General features: G+C 41.6%; 1 protein-coding gene across 1 annotated transcript in view; it reads right to left on the bottom strand.

Moving 5' to 3' along the window:
• The window catches only part of LOC105024264 (potassium voltage-gated channel subfamily H member 6), a 62661-nt gene that overhangs the window by 23596 nt on the left and 15688 nt on the right, over positions 1-23377 (bottom strand). Inside the window, exons 3-6 of the mRNA XM_020045332.3 lie at positions 19028-19189; positions 18575-18796; positions 17937-18176; positions 17524-17744 (exon numbers count right to left, since the gene is read on the bottom strand). Coding sequence (XP_019900891.2) covers positions 17524-17744; positions 17937-18176; positions 18575-18796; positions 19028-19189 — 845 coding nt within the window. The remainder of the gene's footprint in view (positions 1-17523; positions 17745-17936; positions 18177-18574; positions 18797-19027; positions 19190-23377) is intronic.

Genomic DNA, 23377 nt, shown 5'->3' with positions numbered 1-23377 from the left:
AGGACTCACACACCTCCATATCACTGACACAGAAGATGATAAACAGTACTGACACACCTCCATATTACTGAAACAGTAGATGATAAACAGTACTGACACCCCTCCATATTACTGACACAGTAGATGATAAACAGTACTGACACACCTCCATATTACTGACACAGTAGATGATAAACAGGACTGACACACCTCTGAATCACAAATACAGTAGATGATAAACAGTTCTGACACCCCTCCATATTACTGACACAGTAGATGATCAACAGGACTGACACCCCTCTGTATCATTGACACAGTAGATGATAAACAGTACTGACACACCTCCATATTACTGACACAGTAGATGATAAACAGGACTGACACACCTCCATATCACTGACACAGTAGATGATAAACAGGACTGACACACATCTGAATCACGAATACAGTAGATGATAAACAGTTTTGACACCCCTCCATATTACTGACACAGTAGATGATAAACAGTACTGACACCCCTCCATATTACTGACACAGTAGATGATAAACAGTTCTGACACCCCTCCATATTACTGACACAGTAGATGATAAACAGGACTGACACACCTCCATATCACTGACACAGTAGATGATAAACAGGACTGACACCCCTGTATCACTGACACAGTAGTTGATAAACAGTACTGACACACCCCCATATTACTGACACAGTAGATGATAAACAGTACTGACACACCTCCATATCACTGACACGGTAGATGATAAACAATTCTGACACCCCTCCATATTACATACACAGTAGATGATAAACAGGACTGACACCCCTCTGTATCACTGACACAGTAGATGATAAACAGTACTGACACACCTCCATATTACTGACACAGTAGATGATAAACAGGACTGACACACCTCCATATCACTGACACAGTAGATGATAAACAGGACTGACACACCTCTGAATCACGAATACAGTAGATGATAAACAGTTCTGACACCCCTCCATATTACTGACACAGTAGATGATAAACAGGACTGACACCCCTCCATATTACTGACACAGTAGATGATAAACAGTACTGACACACCTCCATATTACTGACACAGAAGATGATAAACAGTACTGACACCCCTCCATATTACTGACACAGTAGATGATAAACAGTACTGACACCCCTCCATATTACTGACACAGTAGATGATAAACAGTTCTGACACCCCTCCATATTACTGACACAGTAGATGATAAACAGGACTGACACACCTCCATATCACTGACACAGTAGATGATAAACAGGAATGACACCCATCCATATCACTGGCACAGTATATGATAAACAGGACTGACACACCTCTGAATCACAAATACAGTAGGTGATAAACAGTACTGACACCCCTCTGTATCACTGTCATATTAGACGATAAACAGTACTGACATCCCTCCATATTACTGACACAGTAGATGATAAACAGTACTGACACCCCTGTATCACTGACACAGTAGATGATAAACAGGACTGACACCCCTCTGTATCACTGACATAGTAGATGATAAACAGTACTGACACCCCTCCGTTTCACTGACACAGTAGATGATAAACAGTACTGACACACCCCTGTATCACTGACATAGTAGACGATAAACAGTACTGACACCCCTCCGTTTCACTGACACAGTAGATGATAAACAGTACTGACACACCCCTGTATCACTGACATAGTAGACGATAAACAGAACTGACACCCCTCCGTTTCACTGACACAGTAGATGATAAACAGGCTATTGTAAATTAAGGAATATTGTACTTCAAATTCCAAACCGCTATAGTTCCGATGCAATGGCCATGTCCTTCTGTGGTAGAAACTAGTTAGAGTAACAAGTGAGCACCAATGCTTTGCACAGCACAAGGGAAGCCCACTTATCTGGCCAGCAATAAATCTTCCAGCACAAGGGCCCCTGGAACATGCAACACAGTTGCACAATTCCTCACTCAGTACTGTGGTCAAGGGCACTGTTTTGCAAAGATGGATGGGGGTTTGTTGACCAGAGAATCTCCCCTGCTGAGGACTGATTGCTACATTTAATTTCTTCTACTTGTTTGAGCTTAATGTAAATCTTCAATTTCCTACACTATACTGTATTTAAAAAAGATATTTATTTATACAGAGAAATCAACTGAGACCCAGGTCTCTTTTACAACTGAGCCCTGTATTACAATAATAAAAACAAAGAAAATTGAAATATATGAAATAAATCAAAATCTGTCTCAAAGTATGGAGATGACCATGAACCATGTTTGTCATATCTGGATAGTAGGCAAACAAATATAATAGGTCTTCTACTTTCACCTGTCTGAAACATTGCTGACAAAACATTCTGGCAAAATATTGGTCACATTTCTGTTAAGACTATGAACAAATGAATTACATACAAAGGATAAAACTAAACAGTGAGCCTCGCTGACTCACACCACATTATTCCAGCATGATGTAATAGTAGGAATGCATGTTTAAAAATAACATTCTTTCCCATGTCTAATGGCAACACTATGGGGTGAACTCTCTTAGGTTAACTCTATGGGTGGACTCTCTGAGGTTAACTCTATGGGGCGAACTCTCTGAGGTTAACACTATAGGGTGAACTCTGCAAGGTTAACTGTATGGGGTGAACTCTCTAGGTTTAACACTATGGAGTGAACTCTCTGAGGTTAAAACTACAGGGTGAACTCTCCAAGGTTAAGTATGGGAAATACTTCATGATACCTTTTACAAAAATGAATATAGGACCCAAAATGTCCAAGTTTAATGATTAGATACTACCATAATATAGCCCAGTGGGTCCTCCACAACTGTGGCTGCATTTACCTTATAATTATTATAGGCTGAGTGCATGGCACATTACACACTGCACATTACCAATCTGTTAAAATTATTATTTAACATTTTAAATTACTTACTGTATTATTTTTTTCATTTAGACTGTCGGGAGACTGCAAGATCTTATTCTGACTATTTTTTTAATTAGATTTTGCATTTATTGTTGTTTTATTTATTGTTGTTTGCGCTACTATAACCTCACCACTGTAAGGTGACTTTGTAAAGAATATACAAAGAATATAATGTCTTCCATTATGGTTCAATTTCCCGTCACCTGCAGCCTTGGCAACTGCATAGTTTTTAGCCTACTACTACGTACTGCAACCAAACGTATGTATAAACACTCTTGGCTAACAAAATGCACTATAACCAGTCAATAAAAGATTTGCAATCTTAATAAATATAAGACTTTAATTCTGCATGCCGACAAAGTAACAAAGACCCGTGAGTATTTTTTCAAGAATAAACAAACAACTTTCTATAGCAATAGTATTATTAATATCAAACAAAAGACCCAATTACTTCAGTGCGATGCAATGTTATCAAAATGGAAAGGCACAATGATTGAAAAAGTAAATATACTTATACTGAAAATCTATTGTGTGGATCGTGTCTTTTTGAGAAAGTGTAATTTGGTATCCTTACCTCACTCATGTTTTTGCATTTAGTAGGGCAAACTTATTTATGCAGTTCATAAAATAAAAGAGTGGAAACAACCCTAATGGTATTGACAACCAGACTGGTGAAAATTGGGATGTGGCGAGATGAAACAGGTTGTTAGTACCAAAAAACTAACAATTCCACCATATGGACCAACATCCCTGTAGAATATTCTGACACGCTGAACACATACCCAAAAAATGTAAGTCGTTCCGGAGGTGAAGGGAGGTCTAAATAGGGTTTTGATACTGTAGGTACCTATTAAACTGACTACTAATAGTGTTTTCAATAGTAAACATGTTGAGCATGTCAAATTGTAACTTTAGTGAGATATTTTCACTTTGTCACTATGGGTTTCTGTGTACAGTTTCTGTTTAAAAAATAGTGAATTATGTTAAAGACATACTGTGTTTTATTGTAAACTATGGACAGTGCTCGAATTTTCCAAGTTGGTCCATTAGACCATAGCGTCACAACACTTACATTTCTTCCCTCAAATAACAATAACTGTCCAAATTATTTTTTTATCTAAATAGAATGTAAATCTAAATAGAAGTTTTGCTGGTTGCTGGTCCTATAGATCCTGTAGTACATTAACTGCTTCATTAGGCTACTGTATAAAACACATATCAGCCCCTTTCATCTGGAAAAATGCAGGGTGGGCAGACATTTAATCCAAAACAGAATAATTTGCAAACTTTTTAAGGTATTGTCCTTGTATACAAACCCGATTCCAAAAAAGTTGGGAAACAGTACAAATTGTGAGTAAAAAAGGAATGGAATGATTTAAAAATCTCATAAACTTATATTAATTCACAATAGAATATAGATAACATATCGAATGTTGAAAGTGAGACATTTTGTAATGTCATGCCAAATATTGGCTCATTTTGGATTTCATGAGAGCTACACATTCCAAAAAAGTTGGGACAGGTAGCAATAAGAGGCCGGAAAAGTTAAATGTACAGATAAGGAACAGTTGGAGGACCAATTTGCAATTTATTATGTCAATTGGCAACATGATTGGGTATAAAAAGAGTTGTTATCAGTGCTCAGTTCAGAAGCCTGCATCTCTGATGGTATGGGGTTGCATGAGTGCCTGTGGCATGGGCAGCCTACACATCTGGAAAGGCACCATCAATGCTGACATTTATATCCAAGTTCTAGAACAACATATGCTCCCATCCAGACGTCGTCTCTTTTAGGGAAGACCTTGCATTTTCCAACATGACAATGCCAGACCACATACTGCATCAATTACAATTTCATCGCTGCATAGAAGAAGGATCCAGGTACTGAAATGGCCAGCCTGCAGTCCAGATCTTTCACCCATAGAAAACATTTGGCGCATCATAAAGAGGAAGGTGCGACAAAGAAGACCTAAGAAGCCTGTATTAGACAAGAATGGGACAACATTCCTATTCATAAACTTGAGCAACTTGTCTCCTCAGTCCCCAGACGTTTGCAGTCTGTTATAAAAAGAAGAGGGGATGCCACACAGTGGTAAACATGGCCTTGTCCCAACTTTTTTGAGAGGAGTTGATGCCATGAAATGTAATCAACTTATTTTTCCCTTAAAGTGATGCATTTTCTCAGTTTAAACATTTGATATGTCATCTATGTTGTATTCTGAATAAAATATTGAAATTTGAAACTTCCACATCATTGCATTCTGTTTTTATTCACAATTGTACAGTGTCCCAACTTTTTTGGAATCGGATTTGTATATTCGCACGCGTAAACGTGTTGTCGTATCTAATGAATAATGTATTTTTTGCCATGAATCAAAAACAAAAAAACTTTTTACAAAAGTATGCCAGTTTATCAACAACAAAAAAAATAAACATGTTCATACTGTAAGTATTCAGACCCTTTGCCATGACACCCCAAATTGAGTTCAAAAGCATCCTGTGGAGAAAGTGAAAGGGTCTCAATACTTAATATTGAAGCCTAGTGAGCTACCTATCTCTCTGCCAAGTACCACGACACCTGGACACATATACAAAAAGTCAGGGATAGGCAGTATTTACAGGTGCAGTGGCCTCTACATTTTTTCAGGAGCTGTATGATACATATCAAATACAAAATAGGCATTTGATAGGGTTGATGAAAATGCCTTTATATTTTGTATATTTTGTATCAAAATACTTGAGTGTTTAGTATTTTGTAGTTTAAAAACTTTGTGAGAAGTCTACATGATTACATCATAGAAATGCTACCTCTGACTGGTGCCTACTCAGTATTTTGCCCAAACTTGTTCAGATCTAAACAGAAAATTAATCCATACCTGAAGAAGGTCAAGGTGAGAAACATGTAAGTTGCCAGCTTTCCATCGATTTTAAGCGTATATTGCAAAACATTTTTACAATCCATGTTAAGTTTTGGTGTTCATTTGAGTAGCCTGGGCTAAATCGTTTACCATTTTATGTAATGTTCTAGCTAACTATTTGACCCGAGTTGCAGCCCACACAGTTAACAATAGCTTGTTACTTTCAGCCTATATAAAATTTTCATCGGTTATGCATACGAGATAGGGTACAAGATTGTACCCTAAATGAAGTACCTGTTTAGTTGGATCATGATTTTGCACACCAATGCTTGACACAAAATGTATTATAATATTTAATATTATGATTATGATTAATCAAATGAATAACTACGTAGAAACTAACTGCTATGAATAAAGGTGCCATCAGTTGCCATCAGAGTCATTAGCAAACTGTTAGTTCAACATTAAACTGTTGGTTACTTTAAAACTAAACTTAATCTGGGTGATCACAGGGATATGTGAATATTTAAACTGTTAACAGGTTGCATATGTCAGATTTATCGCATGATTTGTTAGGCAGAGAAAACCTGCTGCTATAAAACATTGTCTACTGAATCAACTGAGTCAGTGTACTGGTGAAGGGACAGATCAAATAGGACAATAGATGAAATAAACTGAGTCAGTGTAGTGGTGAAGGAATAGATCAAATAGGACAATAGATGAAATAAACTGAGTCATTATACTGGTGAAGGGATAGATCAAATAGGACAACAGATGGAATCAACTGAGTCATTATACTGGTGAAGGGATAGATCAAATAGGACAATAGATGGAATCAACTGAGTCAGTGTACTGGTGAAGGGATAGATCAAATAGGAGTCATACCACAGGAAGGTTAGGCTTTGAAAATGGGAATTCCAAACCACTAGTTCTATAACATTATTTAGATTGCCAAGCTAGCAAGTAACTAATTATTTAGGTATGAATACTACAGTAAGCTAACTATAGATCTCACTATCCAACACTATTGGCCTATATCACATGAAAAACCGTTTGTTCTTTTGGTTATAGTTATAAACCATGGGCAGTACTGGCTATAACAATGGGAATTCCAAACAAATGTTGTATATGGTTACCAAGATTGCTAGCTGTTATCTACTTAGCTGCCAAGGCTGTCTAGAGTGGTGAATGTTTTCTGCTATTCCCCTTGTAGGTGCTAGATCACTGAAATTCTACGTCCTTTAAATTAAATCCTCCCCAAGCACTCCAAAGAATCATGTTGACAAGTTGTAATAGCTCAAAACGTGCTATATCAAGGATACAAAATCTTCTCTGACCAAAATACTATTACCATCATTTTATGACGCATTTAGAACCATTACCATCACAAAAAACAATACCAGATTTAAATCTATTTAAATACATTTAAACAATGGTTCTCTTAGCCAAGATTACTATTAGAAATCATCCAACAGCAAGTTGAAAAGTAAAATCACCCTTTAATGTTGTCGTTTGCTGAGCAACTTTCCTCATAACAGTCTGTCTGGTAGTCACAACAGGAGGTAACATAACACAAACTGTGGTTAACAGAACAGAACAGGTTTAGCATATCAAACCATGTGGCATAAACCAAATAATGTGCTGCTTATGTTATTCCATAAAACAAATATATATATAAAGTATGAGTGCACGTACGTTCCCCAACACACAAACACCCTATCCAAGGTAGAGACATTATTGGATAAAAAAAAACTCAACTTACATTAAAGTTACATTAGATATACGCTGAGAACTCCATGACCTATTTGCATTTAATCTAACACTGAATATAGTATAGACTATGATGGAGGTGCACTGTGTGGAGCCCTATTAATCTTGGAACAAGCCTCAGGTATGACACACAAACCTTTCAGGTCCCCAGTGCAGTGGAGCAGAAGAACCAATGATGCAAACTGCCCTACAGATGTGATACCTCCTCAACAGCAATTAATCTGTCTCTGTTTAACAATAATCCTTGATCCAAATGTTCACATTTAAAAGCCCCCAGAATGATTCATTTGAAATCCATGCAGTCTCTCTGCCACGGTCAGACTACTCACCTCTTGAGCCACGATGCTGGAGATGCGGACAGCCCTGTGCACTCGCGTATTTCTGCGCTCGTTACTGGCCAGCGGACCCCCGTCTTGGGATATACTGCCCCTTCCGCTGATTGACATGATAGCCGTGCCCTCCTCTGCCTTCCCTCTCTCACTTTCTCTCTTCCACACAGCTGTTTACTATCCTCCAAAACTCATCTCGCCAAGCTCACAGCTAGTCCCCCCTCCTGGAAAAGCTCACACAAACAGACGGCGTGAGTCCAGATAGCGAGAGAGAGAAACAAAACTAATGGTCCATCTGTTATTCTTCCGTAGGTAGGTCCTGTAACTTCACTTTAGGTCTTTAAACAAAGTCCCTTTTCCCTCCTGCTAACATTCCTTCTCTTCCTGATCTGACAGGTCCATTGGAGAAGAGGCTCTGTCAAGTCAAGAGTGGTTCCACATAATCATCTACAGTACATGGTCTTCCCCCATCATTATTTCTCTAACACCTCCTTCTCTCCCATCTCAGCCATGTGCAGGATCACAGTGTCAGTTATGTAATGTACAGAAACAGAGGGCTCTCCCTCTTCCTCTCTTTTTGTCTTCCTCTCTCAGTTGGAGTAGTCTCCGTTCCACTTTTTGTTGCTTGGCTCTATCTATGAGTCCCTATTCAGCCTTGCCTCTTTCCCCGGCCTGTCTGTGGGTCACCCTCTCTCTATCCCCTCCTCTGATTCTCGCCCTGGTTAAAGCGCTGTGCTACTCCGGATCATCTGTAATTGCAACTGGCTCAGTCTGATCCTCCCCCTCCCCCTCCTCCTAATTTCCACCTCCCCAGTCCATCCCCAGGCTGCTGTAGTACTTGATAGATTCCCCCTCTCACCATATAAACAACAAAAGGCTTCCATTAACCTTCTCTTCCAATGAATCTCCTATTCTCCTCACATCCTTTCTCCATTCACGTGCCAGGCACATACTGCCAGTTGTTAATGCTCTTAAATATACTCTGTGAATGCAAACAGTGTAACAGTAAACATGTCTTTTTTAATTGTAGACATTTTGCTCGAGGATGAGGCAGATGCAGGGATAATTCTGCGCCTGACGCCAGTTAGCTGCTAGCCTTTCACTGCACTGACCCATTTACCCTCCAGCTGCTATAACGTGTTAAAGAGTCTCTGAGGTCTGCAGAGGACCTTTTTATGTTATTGTCCACAGTTACGAACGCTACTAAAGTTACCGCCACTTTTTATGAGAACCTATGCACTGGTACACTTCCCATCTGATGCCTGGGGTGTAATCCTGACGCTTGGGGTGTAATCCTGACACCTGGGGTGTAATCCTGACACCTGGGGTGTAATTATGATGCCTGGCGTGTAATCCTGACGCCTTGGGTGCAATCCTGACGCCTTGGGTGCAATCCTGCAGGTTAAATGGCTAACCAGCCAGCGGTTGATGTTTTTTGATGAATTTGAGTAAGTTACGTAATTTGTTCTGAGAAGCAACATAGCTGTTGCCCTCACGAGGTTCATGCCTTTTTGGGCCAATGGTAATGACGCTTTGCGGGTGACAGACTTCACTCTGCTCAGAGGACCACTGGCAAACGCCTTGCATGGGACGGTCAGGGAGCGGAGGAAGCCATACTGTTACACAGGCATTCAACAACAATGTTTTGGATAGATTTCTTGAAGTGCTGGTCCGTCTGCGGATGTGTCTGAAGCAGTTCCCATACCATGCCCTAATGCAGTCAGTCAGGATGCTTACGATCGTGCAGTATTTGGAAAGGACCCAAAGAGAGACACCACATTTCTTTAGTATCCTTATGTGGTAGAGTCACTATTGCGCCCTCTTGACAACATTGGTGAGATTGATAATTAATGATAATTAGTGAGCTTTGAATGCATTGATCTTGTCCGAGAAAAAGTCCTTGTTTGGCCCCATGCAGATGGATTTTCTTTGTGATCTGTGATGGTGTATAGTCCTTGGCACATGAATTGCTAGCCTGAGTCTTGAAAAACAATTAAAGCTGGGGTCTGAAATGCACCCTAAATGGATTTAAGAAACCTTGTACTTCCTTATCTTGCACAGTACGCATCGAGCACCACTGAGACGTTGCGAAAATGGGTGGGGCAGCAGTACACCTTTCAACAGGATCTGTTATTTAATTATATATGGTGTCCAAGCCCCTTGTGTTCTTAGGTAGAACACTCAAACAGTTACCTGGACGCAGGCATTGGAAGGTCACTGAAGATGTGTGTTGTGTATCTTTAACCATCACCCATATAGGAAAACCACATCACAGGGGAGACCTTACTGCTCCCTGCTGCCACAGATTTGCGTACGATGATCATGGGAGAGGCTGCATGCTATCCCACTGTCTGACAATACTGGACAGCGCCAAATCGCTGACATGGCATAAGACGGGAAGGAGCAGGTGCTGGATGGTTTTCGAGGGGCCATTTGTTTGCCACTGCAACAAGTTCCCAGAGGAGCTCTTCGCTGTCCTTGGTGAGTCAGTAAAGATGTTAAATTAATTCATGCACCCAAGTGCCCTTCTGCTCACATGGGCGCTGTGATGGCAATTTCTAAAATCCAAATAGTTCTATGAAAATGGTAGGCAAGACAGGAGAAATCAATTGCGCAATAAACGGTTTTAATCTTGCTTGCAAGGAGAAAGTATACAGGTTACAAAGTAACGGTGGATAGTTTCTAAATAAAAACATCATTTCGACAGTATTTATTACATAGGAAGAAGGGGTGTGGTTAGATGCTGCCATCTGTTTCATGTCAATCAAACACCTTTCCCTTTGTTCTATCACACACGTCAAATGCTATCTTCCCCCACCTTATCCTTCCTGCCATAATGTTTACCCAAAGGGGCCAACTGACCTTACTGCCCCCTTGCTGTAACTTCTCCTATCCTGTCCTAAAACCCATTGATCTGCATCTGGACAGACAATAGATGCCCCCTATGCAAATACCAGGTCCCACACATTCATGTACCTATCTTAACAGTGGGACTCACTCCTTTATACAGTCAGAATACATTGTATAAGAAATTTCCACAACAGCGCACAGTTCAAGCAGCTGCTCCAGCACTAAAAGGACTGCTGCCTGTCCAAACGTACTCATCTGCCTCTGGGATTTCTGCAAGGAAGTCCTCCTCTTTCCTTTTTGAAGTTAACTCACATAAACTGGGTGGCTGAGGTGGCCTATCTGGCTCGCTTGTATATCTTGGATCTCGCGACCGAACTGAACTCATGGTGGATCCGGACTCTGGAGAAGGTCCTGGATGAGCAAGGCTGGGTTATAACCTCCATACAACAGGTGGCCACTGCACAATTATGGCAGTTCAATCAGCAGTTTTGTCAATATTATGTAGAAAAACAGCATGTAGAATCAGCGGCTGATGAAGCCATTCAATTTCTCAGTGGATGCCACTGATGGTCCATTCAAGAGGAGTCCTCAGCTGAGCTGAGCGCTGATGAGGAAGATAGCAAACTTTGTCTTTCTGCGAAGAAAGCTTTCCCTGACCTCAACAAAAGAGAAATTAAAGGGTTCATCATCACATCCATTTACCTGTGAGTCCGAGTATTCACCCTTAAGTGTGTAATCAGGAAGCTGACTCACGGCACCCATTAAGCACATTTTGGAATCTTTTCAGTTGTTTTTGTTTTTATTTATCATAACTCTGGACAAGAGGTCTACTGCAGTCGGATAAGGCTTTCTGATTGTGCACATGAAGTAAGAGGTAGCTGAAATATTAATTATTTAATAGAAGAAAAAAAAAGACTAACATGACAGAATAAAATCACAGACTTTTAGTAATATTTCAGTCATTTCATTTTATCTATGAAATAAGGTTTAGTTTAGTTTTAGTATATTGATAAAAACCGACTATAATAGGCGATAAAAATGCTGGGTGATTTTGTTTTATTGATAATTATCTGAGGGGTAGTTGTCTTGTTGTTCTGTAAAGGTATTTGAAAACATCTGGTCTGTTTTCCCCCTTACAGGAGAATAATCGGTTGGTACAATTCTGGTAGAGGTTGTTTGAATTTATCTAGATTACTTTCCCCCACAAAATCAAAAGGGCCATATCTGGGTGGGGGTCTAGCTCCCATTTCAGTTTCAATTTGGGTTTAGTCATTTCAAAGTGGATTTAATATCTTCAGTATTATAAACAAAAGTAGGCCATATTGTTTTTACAGTCCTGCTATATATTGACCTCCACCAGGCAACGACTACAGGTTTTTTCTCCTCCAAAAGTTGTGCTGATACTGTTCGTAACATCTTGGCTAATCTAGACATGACCTTGGCCACACAATTATTCTAAATCAAACTTTACTGAACCTTCCCTCTACATACTACTGAACTTCCATGAAAAAGCATTGGGGAAAGAGAGTGGTTAAAACGTACTTGCCATGAAGCAATTCTAGTTTACTATTTTAACACTAAATACATTAATCATTCATTTAGAGAAACGTACTCTGATATTATTTAAAATACTTAACTTGAAGGTGACTGGCTCCCAGTGTGTCCTGACATGCTGTTTCGAAGACTGGTTCAATCAACAAACCATCTCAGATGAAAACCTACTAAGTAAACCCGTCAAAACATATCAGTGGATTGAATCTAACAGGCACGGGACATACTGTTCTTACAGAGAGTGAGCAGGCAGGAGTAAGACTGACCACCACTCTGACACCCCCACTCAACCAGGAGTACCAGGTCCTACACTAGGCAGACCATGGAGTCCACTATCCTAACACCCACACTCAACCAGGAGTACCAGGTCTGCGGTCCTCCCCTGTCTCACTTTAATTGATGTAGAATATAAAGAGCAAACTGACCCATGTTTGTAAACTGTGAGTGAGGGGACATTTTCCATGAAAGATAAACTTGTTAGGTAAGTGTGTGTGCTGTGTCAGTGACAGTGTTTACTCCAGATGGGCCTGTTTGTAAAGCCTAGCTGTTCACATGGACGGTAGTTTTCCACACATTCTGATTGTATCTGTTTCATGTGAGTTTTGAGCATAGTGCTTTTACTGAAACTGAATGTTTCATTTGATGCTATAGTTGTTAAAAACATAGTTTCTCATTAGGATGTGCGAGAAGGTTTATTTCACACAGTTCATTAAAAGCACTGGAAAAAATAACATAGGGTCTAATATTTACCTTGATAACACTTCATCTTTGGGATGTGTTTCAGTAGGGTCACCCAGTCATCTACAATCTAATGTCAGCTTCTAGGGCTGATCTACATCAGCTACATCTGTAGTCAGTGCAGAGTGACATGGGTTGTCCCTCCAACTCAGTGGGCATACTGTGTGTGAATGGGGTCAGTTGTTCTAAAAGGTATCTAATCTCTCGCACCTTGTGCTCAGGCTTGTAGCTAAGGGCACAACAGTCCACTTCTATGGTCAACTTCTAAATGTAATGCTGTTGAAATTATTGCCCTGATCCAAGATAGTGAAGCCATGAACTTCCATTTGCATTTAATGCTCAGTGCAGTGATTTCTGGTGATTTATAAATAGTTCCTCAATATAAGGCTGGAATACTGTGAAATTATGAAAATTCCCTTTTACTTAAAGAATCTAAGATTTAAAATACCTGTTTTGGCAACATGGACCACTCTTAAAATGTTTTAAACTGAGGTGTTGTTTTTTTATTTATGTTAAGATAACCCATCCCAGGAAACTGAACATGTTATCAAAATGTTGATACTTAGAATTAAAGTCATATACTGTTTGTCCTCCATTCATGATCTGTATTCCACTGTATTCCAATGGAGGGGACTGCCAGACAATTCCTTACAAAACACAATTTCCTTCCCGCAAAATGCATAATTCCCCACATAAAAAGACAGAACATTAATACACATTGTTCAAAGTGAAAAACGACCTACCGCTGCACTCATTTGGCATTGGAAATCTTCACTTGATTAGGCAGATTTCTCCTAAAATGCCTATAGCTAAACTAGTGCCACTTTGATCTCATTGTAATTGGACGATAATACGTGAAATGTGCTGATCAGAAGGAATTTAAGGATTTAATTCTACCTTGCTATAAGGTAGAGTAACAAACTGTAACATAGGAATCAGGAGATTGGATGCAACAGCAAGGGAACCGGTTTCATTTCAAAACACAGGAGACAAATAAAAGTCCAACAAGTGTAAATACAGAATGACCAAACAGACAGAACTTGCACCAGAGAACAGAGGACTATGGGAACAAACAAACAAACAAACATATAGAAGTTTACAAAAAATAACTCAACAAGGACTGACTGACAGTGAGGTTGCATAGATACGTGTAGTGACTGGGAATGGATGACAGGTGTGATTGACAGTCCAGGGCTGAGTTCAAGTCCAGTGGAGTGTGATGGACTGTGATCGGGGAACCGGTGGTGGCTAGTGCACACGGGAGGACGAGCGCTGCCCCTCAGAGGAAGGCCGGTGAGGTGTTATACAAACGCCTTGCTCTGGAGTGTGCATGGAGTGTTTCTGAACACATTTGAATAAGATTTGATGGTGCGACATTTTCTAAGTTCCACTTTAAAGATGAATTAAACATTGAAACAGATGATAACAAAAAGTTGAATGACATAACTTTCATTCATGTACCAGAATGGCGATCGGAGCACATTTCAACCAAATGAAAATGGCAGCTCTGGATCGGTACTCGGTATACTCAAAGTTCAGTATTTGTATGGTTTCAGTGCATCCCAAATGCAACCGTTATGGGTACGCCTTACCGATGGTTGAACATCAATACAAAACTGAATGAAATCTCAGTGGTCCCGACCCAGCCTGCAGACGTAGTAATCCACTGTATGACCATGGACTGGCCCCATGGACTGGATCTCTGGGATTATCAGATCCACTCTGAATATACTGTCGATGGGAGGATACTGAGAAAGCAGTTGAAGCTAACATATATTGAGTCTGGCCTGTATACAGTGTTGGTAAGCTATCTAGCGCACTGTTGATGTAATGGGGGCACTGTGGTTGTAAATGACTGTCTGGCCCAAAAATGAGGGACTCCCCGTATTTCTGTCTGTGCAACAATGGTGGCACCCTCTCCTATTAGTTATATGGTCCTGATTTTCTACTTCTAACACTTGTGTAATTGGGTGTATTTAAATAGTTATGTTTAATATTCAACTCCAGTCAACACACTTTTTGCATCTTTTATCTAGTAGCATAAAACAAATTAAGATGAGCTGCTGTCATGCTGATGGCCTGTGAAACAGTTTTCAGGTTTCCATTTTAGATTGCTAGACCCCAAACCTAAATGGAATCAAAGTGAATAGAAATGATGAGTGGGCCGACATTTAAGAATGTGTTAAATATGTCAGTCATATTTATCTGTTGAAATAACATTATAAAAAGACATTAGAAAAATCCTACCCTCCCTGGAGCCGACGTTACGTGTCACTGATATACAGATGTGACCACTTTCAATCTCTGTTATAGAGTGATTATTTAGAATTGGTTGCCGCACTGTACAATAGCGTACATTAAACGTACCACACGACATTAACCTCTGTGCACAGCGTCAGTCCACAGATGAGCACTGTGGTCGAGATACTGAAGTTGGCAAAACAATCACTGCACACCAGGCAGACAGGTGACTCACAGTGGTTTGAGCTTTCTGTGATTTGAAAGTTATGTCTGTGTGCCCCAGGTGTCCTAACACTTCAATTACTCCTTCATCCTAGAATACAGCTCCCCAGGCCCAGGATGCATTGTGAAAAATAACAAGCTCTATATAAAACCTAGTATGGACATTTCCTACGGACTAACCTCGGCACAGGGGAACAAAATCAGCTCGGCTGTCACTGGAAAAATTTACGGTTTCTGTGCTTTGTGCTGTCAATATAGTTACATATCCTCAGCCTCAGGGAAAAACAAAAGGGTAAAAAGTAAATCCTCCGTCTTATGTTTCTTTGCCTTCTCTGTAAATTGGGGCAACCTGAGCTAGTTGAGGGGGAGGTAAAGTCAAAGCAGCCTTCCATTTAGGATTGTCTGTTAAACATCAGTTATCTGCAGCTACTGCAGAAGGGCAAGACAACATTGCACAGTGTTTGTCCTTTAAATTAAATAAAACAGCAAGGGCAGAGCAATTAAATCAACTGCTAGGACAGAGCAATTGGCCTGTTCCGTCAATCCGGTGAATAAAAGCCAGTGGCGTGCCACTAACTTCGTCCACGGGTTGCGGTGAGAAACACTGGCACGTATTCAGGAACCATCATCACACCGCCTCTCTGTTTCACAACTGGGTGAATGAGCATCCATCAAAAGAGCACAGGCACCAAGGAAGCCATATGGCTTGTAGAGGGTAATGAGTAACTACATACAGTAAAGTCTGTCCGTAATGGGGGTTACAGTGTACGTCTGCCACTACCACTCTTCAGTGAATATAGGAAGCCAGAAGCCCAATCTGACAACAGGAATTAATAAACCCTTTTAGGCACGTTCTTCACACTCCTCCCGACCTGGTGACAGGACCTGTCATCGAATCCCTGCCCGCACCGATTCTACTGAATGAATGGAGCTTCCCTCTTTTATTTTCAATCCCTGTGTTTGTTCCGGCCCATCGTAACATACGCACCGCGGCAATAAACAACAGCTCTGGCTCGGGTTTACCAGGCAGGACGACAAAAGTGTGCACCATTTACATGCTCCAGTCTGTTCCATCCTTAGTTGTCGGTTTTGGAATTGCATGAGGCTGCAGACAGCAGCAGTCTGGGAACGGTGTGCGGAGCAATCCTAGACGCTTCCAGGTGATTCATAGCCTAATTGTTTCTAAAATAGGTCAGAGATCTGGTATGCGACAGGACGACAAGGGAGCTAGCCGAAAAGGATAGACCTGGAGTACTGCGCCGCATAACAACACCACCGCCATGTTAGATAAGAACAACCTTCTACAGTAGCTCAACCTCCGATTCCTACTGTACAGTACAAGCTACTGTGGCATGCAGCCTATACCACCGAGGCAGCCTGATGATAAATGGGGAGGATCACACTAGGGGGAGCAGGGTGACATGTCCAAGGACCCCCCACTGTGCTCGGGACTCTACATCTAGTGAGCCTCATCGTGTCTCCTCCTCCACAGCTGTCCACTCCATTAGGCAGAATTAATGAACCTCTCCCCAGGGGGTGTGGTCGTCTGCTAGCCAGCTACGCTGTGTAACACCGGCTCGCCAGCGCTCTCTATGGTATCGCTCCGGCTCCATCAGGAAGGCTGCAGTGGTTAGTCAAACACAACTAACGCTGAGGTAAAGGCATTTTAAAACACACTTACATTGGAACAGGAGATCTGAGCCGCAGCCTTTTGGTTCGGATCTAGGCACTTCTAGGCACTTGGTGGAGACTTTTAGAAGAAAGCTGGTAAGCCACTGAGACCTAATGAGAAGTAGACTTTTCAGCCTGGCAGGAGTGGAGATCTCTGCCTGGCCCTATGAATACTAACCAGAAGCCAGTCTAATTTCAGAGAAAAACTCTCTGGATCCTGCTGCCTCCCTCAGGACAGACACCGCAATGTCCAAATATAGCAGGGGCCAGGCGTTTGTGAAAGCCTCCAGGTTTGTCATGCTATAGTGTCAACCCACCCACGCACAAACGCAGACGAGCTGAAGAAGAGTGGCAACAGTAACTCACCTGGGTAACTTTCTCTGTGACGTTGTGGGTGCGGTCTATCAGCTTACAGGGGGTGATGATGTCGATCTCCCCGGACGAGAGGGCCACCAGTTGGTCCGTTCTGTAGTCTAGCAGCGTGTGCTGTGTCACCTGACTGAAGGTCCGAAAGCGAATGAGGTTGGGGTCAGACGTGGAGTCGGATATTACATTTGGCAGGCTGGACTTCATATAGTTCATTGCTCCTGACAAGAAATGCGTGGAGACGAATAGTATTAGGGCTCACTTCCTTTTCCATTTTGTCGACAGTGACTTAAGAGTTGAAGGTGCTTAAATCAATTACACGACTCATTAGATCCACATTTAATCCATATTGGTTGTACAGCTCCTGCTACCCCACCCCAGCCTCCTCTGTGCCCCCCCCCTCACCCCCCCACCTGTGCTGCTGGGCCGGGTCTGGAGCTTCCCGTGCCAGCTGGCCCTCTCCCTGCGGGTCTTGATGCCGTCCACGGTCCGCCGCAGGCTACAGAGGCTCTCACAAGAGCGGCTGGGCGTCACGCTGCAGTTGGAGTCACACTCATCATCCACCCTCAGGTAGTGCAGCCTGGGGGAGGACTGGGAGAAGCCCAGGGCTGTGGAGACATCCAGTGGGTCTCCGGAGGGCAACGCGGTGTCACCTGGAAGCCATTATTAAATAAGTAAACACTGACGCCTGACGGTCTGCGCGTCGACAGGGAATAAAGCAAGGTTGAAAGACGTTTGGCAGACACTTTTATTAGAGGCGACAGCACAGCGACTGGATACGTTGTAGTACAATGAGAATCAAACTCAAAATCACTTTGCTTTAACTCAAAAAGGACCAGCAGGTAGTCAGTATCTGATCAGTAACCTAAAGGTTACTAGATTAAATCCCTGAGCCAGCAAGGTCTGCTGTTCTTACCCAGAACATAGACGTCAACCCAAAATGCTCCCAGGCCATTGCTATAAATATGAATGTTTTCTCAGTCATGCTTACCTAGTGAAATAAGGGGGGGACAAATAACAAAAACAATCAAGCCACAAAAGGACGTCTCACCTCCCAACAGAGTTCTCTGGTCCTCATTCCAGAGTAGTACCCCAGTGGCCCCCAGTCGCCGGCGCTCTGACAGGGACAGCAGCTTGTCCAGGGCCACAGACTCATGACCAAGGGCAGGCAAGTTCCTCTGATGGCCCAGCTCTGTGTCCTCCTCCACGGACTGTTTACTGCTGCTGAGGGAGCGGAGCAGGTTGGTGGGCAGGTGGAATCTATGCCGACGTGCTAAAGGTCAAAGGGGAAAGGTGATGCTGGGTAAAGTATGATTATGATTACTGTATTTTTTTGGACTCCACGCCATACAAGCTCATTGAACAATGACTTCATTACTAGGGCTTCTCTGGCGATGCGACCGGACAAATCAATCTGGGCACCTCTCATTACCTTAATCTTTTCCTGACTTACAAGAGCATTTACATGTGAAGGTTTATCACACAGATGATCTCCTTAGCTTACCCAGGGTCAACCAGGGAATAGGCAGCTTGATGTTGAGATCTCTGTTAGGAGAGCTGGGAATAGCTGGATCAGAGGGAAGCTCAAAGTTGAGGATAAACATGATTACCAAGCCATCTTCATTCTTCACCGGCACCACGTCGATTTTACAGGAAAAACAGACACCTGGACACAGAGATACACACATCACCACCAGATACAATGTGTATTTAAAGCACATGAATGAATACCAACGATCTCCTCTAGAGGGAGACAATGAACAGCAGATGAGAGCTGCAATTTTGAAATGTGGCTGTATTTATAGTCGTACTAAAATTAGTTTATCAATCAAACCTTGAAATGGGCAATTTCACGGTAAAAGAATTACGCTTTCTCTCAGTTTTCACACTTTAAAATATATTCAAATCACAGGCTATGTATGCCAAACCAAAATGACAGGTTTCAAGATGAATACATCTGTATGGACATATTCTTCCTTTATATATTTTATTACATTTTACAAAAAGATGTTGGTGGAAACACTGTGCAGAATTAGGTTTGTCTAAAATCCTGTTTTCTAAAAGCACTGAATTAAGATTCAACTATTACTGCAGATGAAATAGGGCTGTCAACTGTGCCACGTAACCTTCACTTTGAACGTTATACGTAAGGTGGATTTACTCCAAGTAACAAAATATGAGTATCAAAATTAGACAACGAATAATAAGAGATTGCTCTGTTTCCAGTCATGATACCAGATGACTGAAAGTAACAGAAAACAGTGAATGTAACATTACAGTGCCAGCGGAAAGGGACACAGTAGCAGTTATGTAGCCATTTCAGTACCCAAAAATTACATACTATTTTTTTTTTACAGGAAATGATTTGGTAAACACTAAACTAGTGTTTAAACTAGTGTCTAAACTAGTGTTTAATGTTGGTAGGCCCACTGTACAGAGGCAGTAGTCTAATGGTAACACTCCTGAATTAGACAATACATAACCAGACTTGAATTCCCTGCTTTAATCTTTCAAGCTGTCTCCCACCATCTGTATCCTCTCTGTCAATTCATAACTTTCTAAGTTATGTGTCAAAGTACCCACCCCCTAAAAAAAAAGAAACCAACTTTAAATCAGTAAAGCCTCACAACTTGTCAACGCAATCAAATGTTTTGCTTGGACAGAGTTCCAAAAGCTGCTAACTAGATTTGGGCTTGAAAGATACAGCCTATGTCAAAATGATGTCATACTCTTACTCTTACTCCAGACTCAGACTTTCCGTCCAATTGCAAAGCTAACTAGATAACTACTGTAGTAAGTTTAGCTGCCCAGCTAGCAACACCAACTAGAGGTGATAAAATTGTGAGCAAGAGTACAGTGAGGGAAATAACTAACGTTTGTGTAGCCACACTGGTGTAGCGTGGCGGCGCCGGGCTGGCGTGCAAGCTTTCCAAACAGGTAAAGAATCGGCAAACACAACACTCACCACGCTTTCAAAGGGGTATGTGGGACAAGGATTCTTGAAATGTAACATCCAATATTTATTTGACCCTAACCCTTCATTCAAACCATTTTTGAAAAATAATACTTTCCAGACCCCCATGGAGGCATGGAGATGCCTCACGTAACTGGGTTTACTTTCACCTCCTACTGTTGTGAAGTTTCATAATAGCCCTATTAGTGCTGCTAATAGCTTGGAGTGGTCTTTAAAATGATTATCAGCGTATTTCTGATTTCTCTTTTTTAATACACTTTGAGGGGCTGAGGGAGGGGAGAAAAGAACAAGTCACAGAGCAGAGCTGGGTCAAGAATGAGTTAGCATGAAGGACACAAAGGACAGCCCAGACATCCGGTAACCCCCCCCCCCCCCCCCCCCCGGATTAACGTTCTAACACGGCCACCTTATTCCAACATAATTCGACTCATTGAAATCACAGCCATCCGTACCGCAAAACCATCTGCTACTCGACCACATCCACACAGATTAACATACACGGTTACCTTTGATGCGTAGAGCACACAGAAACAATTCACCTCCTCAATATAGTAACAATGACAGAGTGAAGCTACAGAATGGATTTGACTGAAATCATCAGCGGAATTAGTGACTCCGATTGAAGTGAGATTTCTGGTGAAACATTTTAAATGATACTAAATATTAGCACAATGTACTGTATAATGTATTTTCTTTAGCGGGAAAGGACATACAGTGGGGAGAACAAGTATTTGATACACTGCCGATGTAGAGGTCTGTACTTTTTATCATAGTTACACTTCAATTGTGAGAGACAGAATCTAAAACAAAAATCCAGAAAATCACATTGTATGATTTTTCAATAATTCATTTGCATGTTATTGCTGTGTAAGGACATCAGGGATAAAATTGTAGACCTGCACAAGGCTGGGATGGGCTACAGGACAATAGGCAAGCAGCTTGGTGAGAAGGCAAAAACTGTTGGTACAATTATTAGAAAATGGAAGAAGTTCAAGATGACGGTCAATCTCCCTCGGCCTGGGGCTCCATGCAAGATCTCACCTCGTGGGGCATCAATGATCATGAGGAAGATGAGGGATCAGCCCAGAACTACACGGCAGGACGTGGTCAATGACCTGAAGAGAGCTGGGACCACAGTCTCAAAGAAAACCATTAGTAACAAACTACGCCATCATGGATTAAATCCTACAGCGCATGCAAGGTCTCCCTGCTCAAGCCAGCGCATGTCCAGGCCTGTCTGAAGTTTGCCACTGACCATCTGGATGATCCAGGGGAGGAATGGGAGAAGGTCATGTGGTCTGATGAGACAAAAATAGAGCTTTTTGGTCTAAACTCCACTCGCCGTGTTTGAAGGAAGAAGAAGGATGGGTACAATCCCAAGAACACCATCCCAACCGTGAAGCATGGAGGTGGAAACATCATTCTTTGGGGATGCTTTACTGCAAAGGGGACAAGACAACTGCACCGTATTGAGGGAAGGATGGATGGGGCCATGTATCATGAGATCTTGGCCAACAACCTCTTTCCCTCAGTAAGAGGATTGAAGATGGGTCGTGGCTGGGTCTTCCAGCATGACAATGACCCGAAACACACAGCCAGGGCAACTAAGGAGTGGCTCCGTAAGAAGCATCTCAAGGTCCTGGAGTGGCCTAGCCAGTCGCCAGACCTGAACCCAATAGAAAATCTTTGGAGGGAGCTGAAAGTCTGTATTGCCCAGCGACAGCCCCGAAACATGAAGGATCTGGAGAAGGTCTGTATGGAGGAGTGGGCCAAAATCCCTGCTGCAGTGTGGGCAAACTTGGTCAAGAACTACAGGAAACGTATGATCTCTGTAATTGCAAACAAAGGTTTCTGTATCAAATACTAGATGTATCAAATTCTTATGTCATGCAATAAAATGCTAATAAATTACTTAAAAATCAAACAATGTGATTTTCTGGATTTTTGTTGAAGATTACTTATGATAAAAAGTACAGACTTCTACATGCTTTGTAAGTGGGAAAACCTGCAAAACCGGCAGTGTATCAAATACTTGTTCTCCCCACTGTACTGTTTTATGAAGTAATAAGGCCAAAGGCATAGTTGTGAAGAACCATCATTTAAAGATAAATATATGATAGGGTTATACCCCGGGAAAAAATGACCTCCCTCCTTCAGCCCCCGGTTACCCTTCCTCCCTCCCCCCGCCTTCTCCTCTTCATCACAAACAGAGTTGCACTATGGAAATGCATCTCTTTCTCGCTCATTCTCTTTCTGAAATATTTACATATTAGCCTGAGGGGAGGGCTGAACTTTTGGTCTTCCAATTTATCTCTGTCTGCAATACCACACAGGCAGGCAGGGGAAAGCTGATCTGTTCGGACTGCTTAAAAATGTAACAAAACCAGAGATGCCTGACAGAATGATGGACAGACTGTTAGACTCAGCCAATAGTATAGCTCATCTAGCCAACATGAATACATATCATTTAGTGATTTTAAGCAAGGTGTAGTGTTAGATTTTTCTTTTTTTACTTTGTCTATCGTTAATAAACACTGCGATTGAGTTTGGATAGTGAGGACACCACAGAGCTGCTAAAATAAAACACCAATGAGCTGTGCCAGTCTTAAAACAGAGAAATACAATTATTTTCAAGCTAAAAAACTGTCTCACCATCATATGGCGGCTTTATGTGTGAACACACATCCATGGAAAGTTAGACATGAGTAATGTACACTCAAAGTAATTCCTTGTCATTAAATGACCATTTCTCTGCCTAAAAATAAACTCAGACAATGATAAATCAGTGAGATTTAGTCTGTGGGGTCACCCCTCAACCACAGATTATTAATATGGTTGGTGCGACAAAGCTTTACAGTGGCCCTTAGTCGTTTCCAGTAT

The sequence above is a fragment of the Esox lucius genome, chromosome 3 (assembly GCF_011004845.1).
Source record: "Esox lucius isolate fEsoLuc1 chromosome 3, fEsoLuc1.pri, whole genome shotgun sequence".
NCBI classification, from domain to species: Eukaryota; Metazoa; Chordata; class Actinopteri; order Esociformes; family Esocidae; genus Esox; species Esox lucius.
This window is presented reverse-complemented; position numbering and strand designations above follow the sequence as displayed.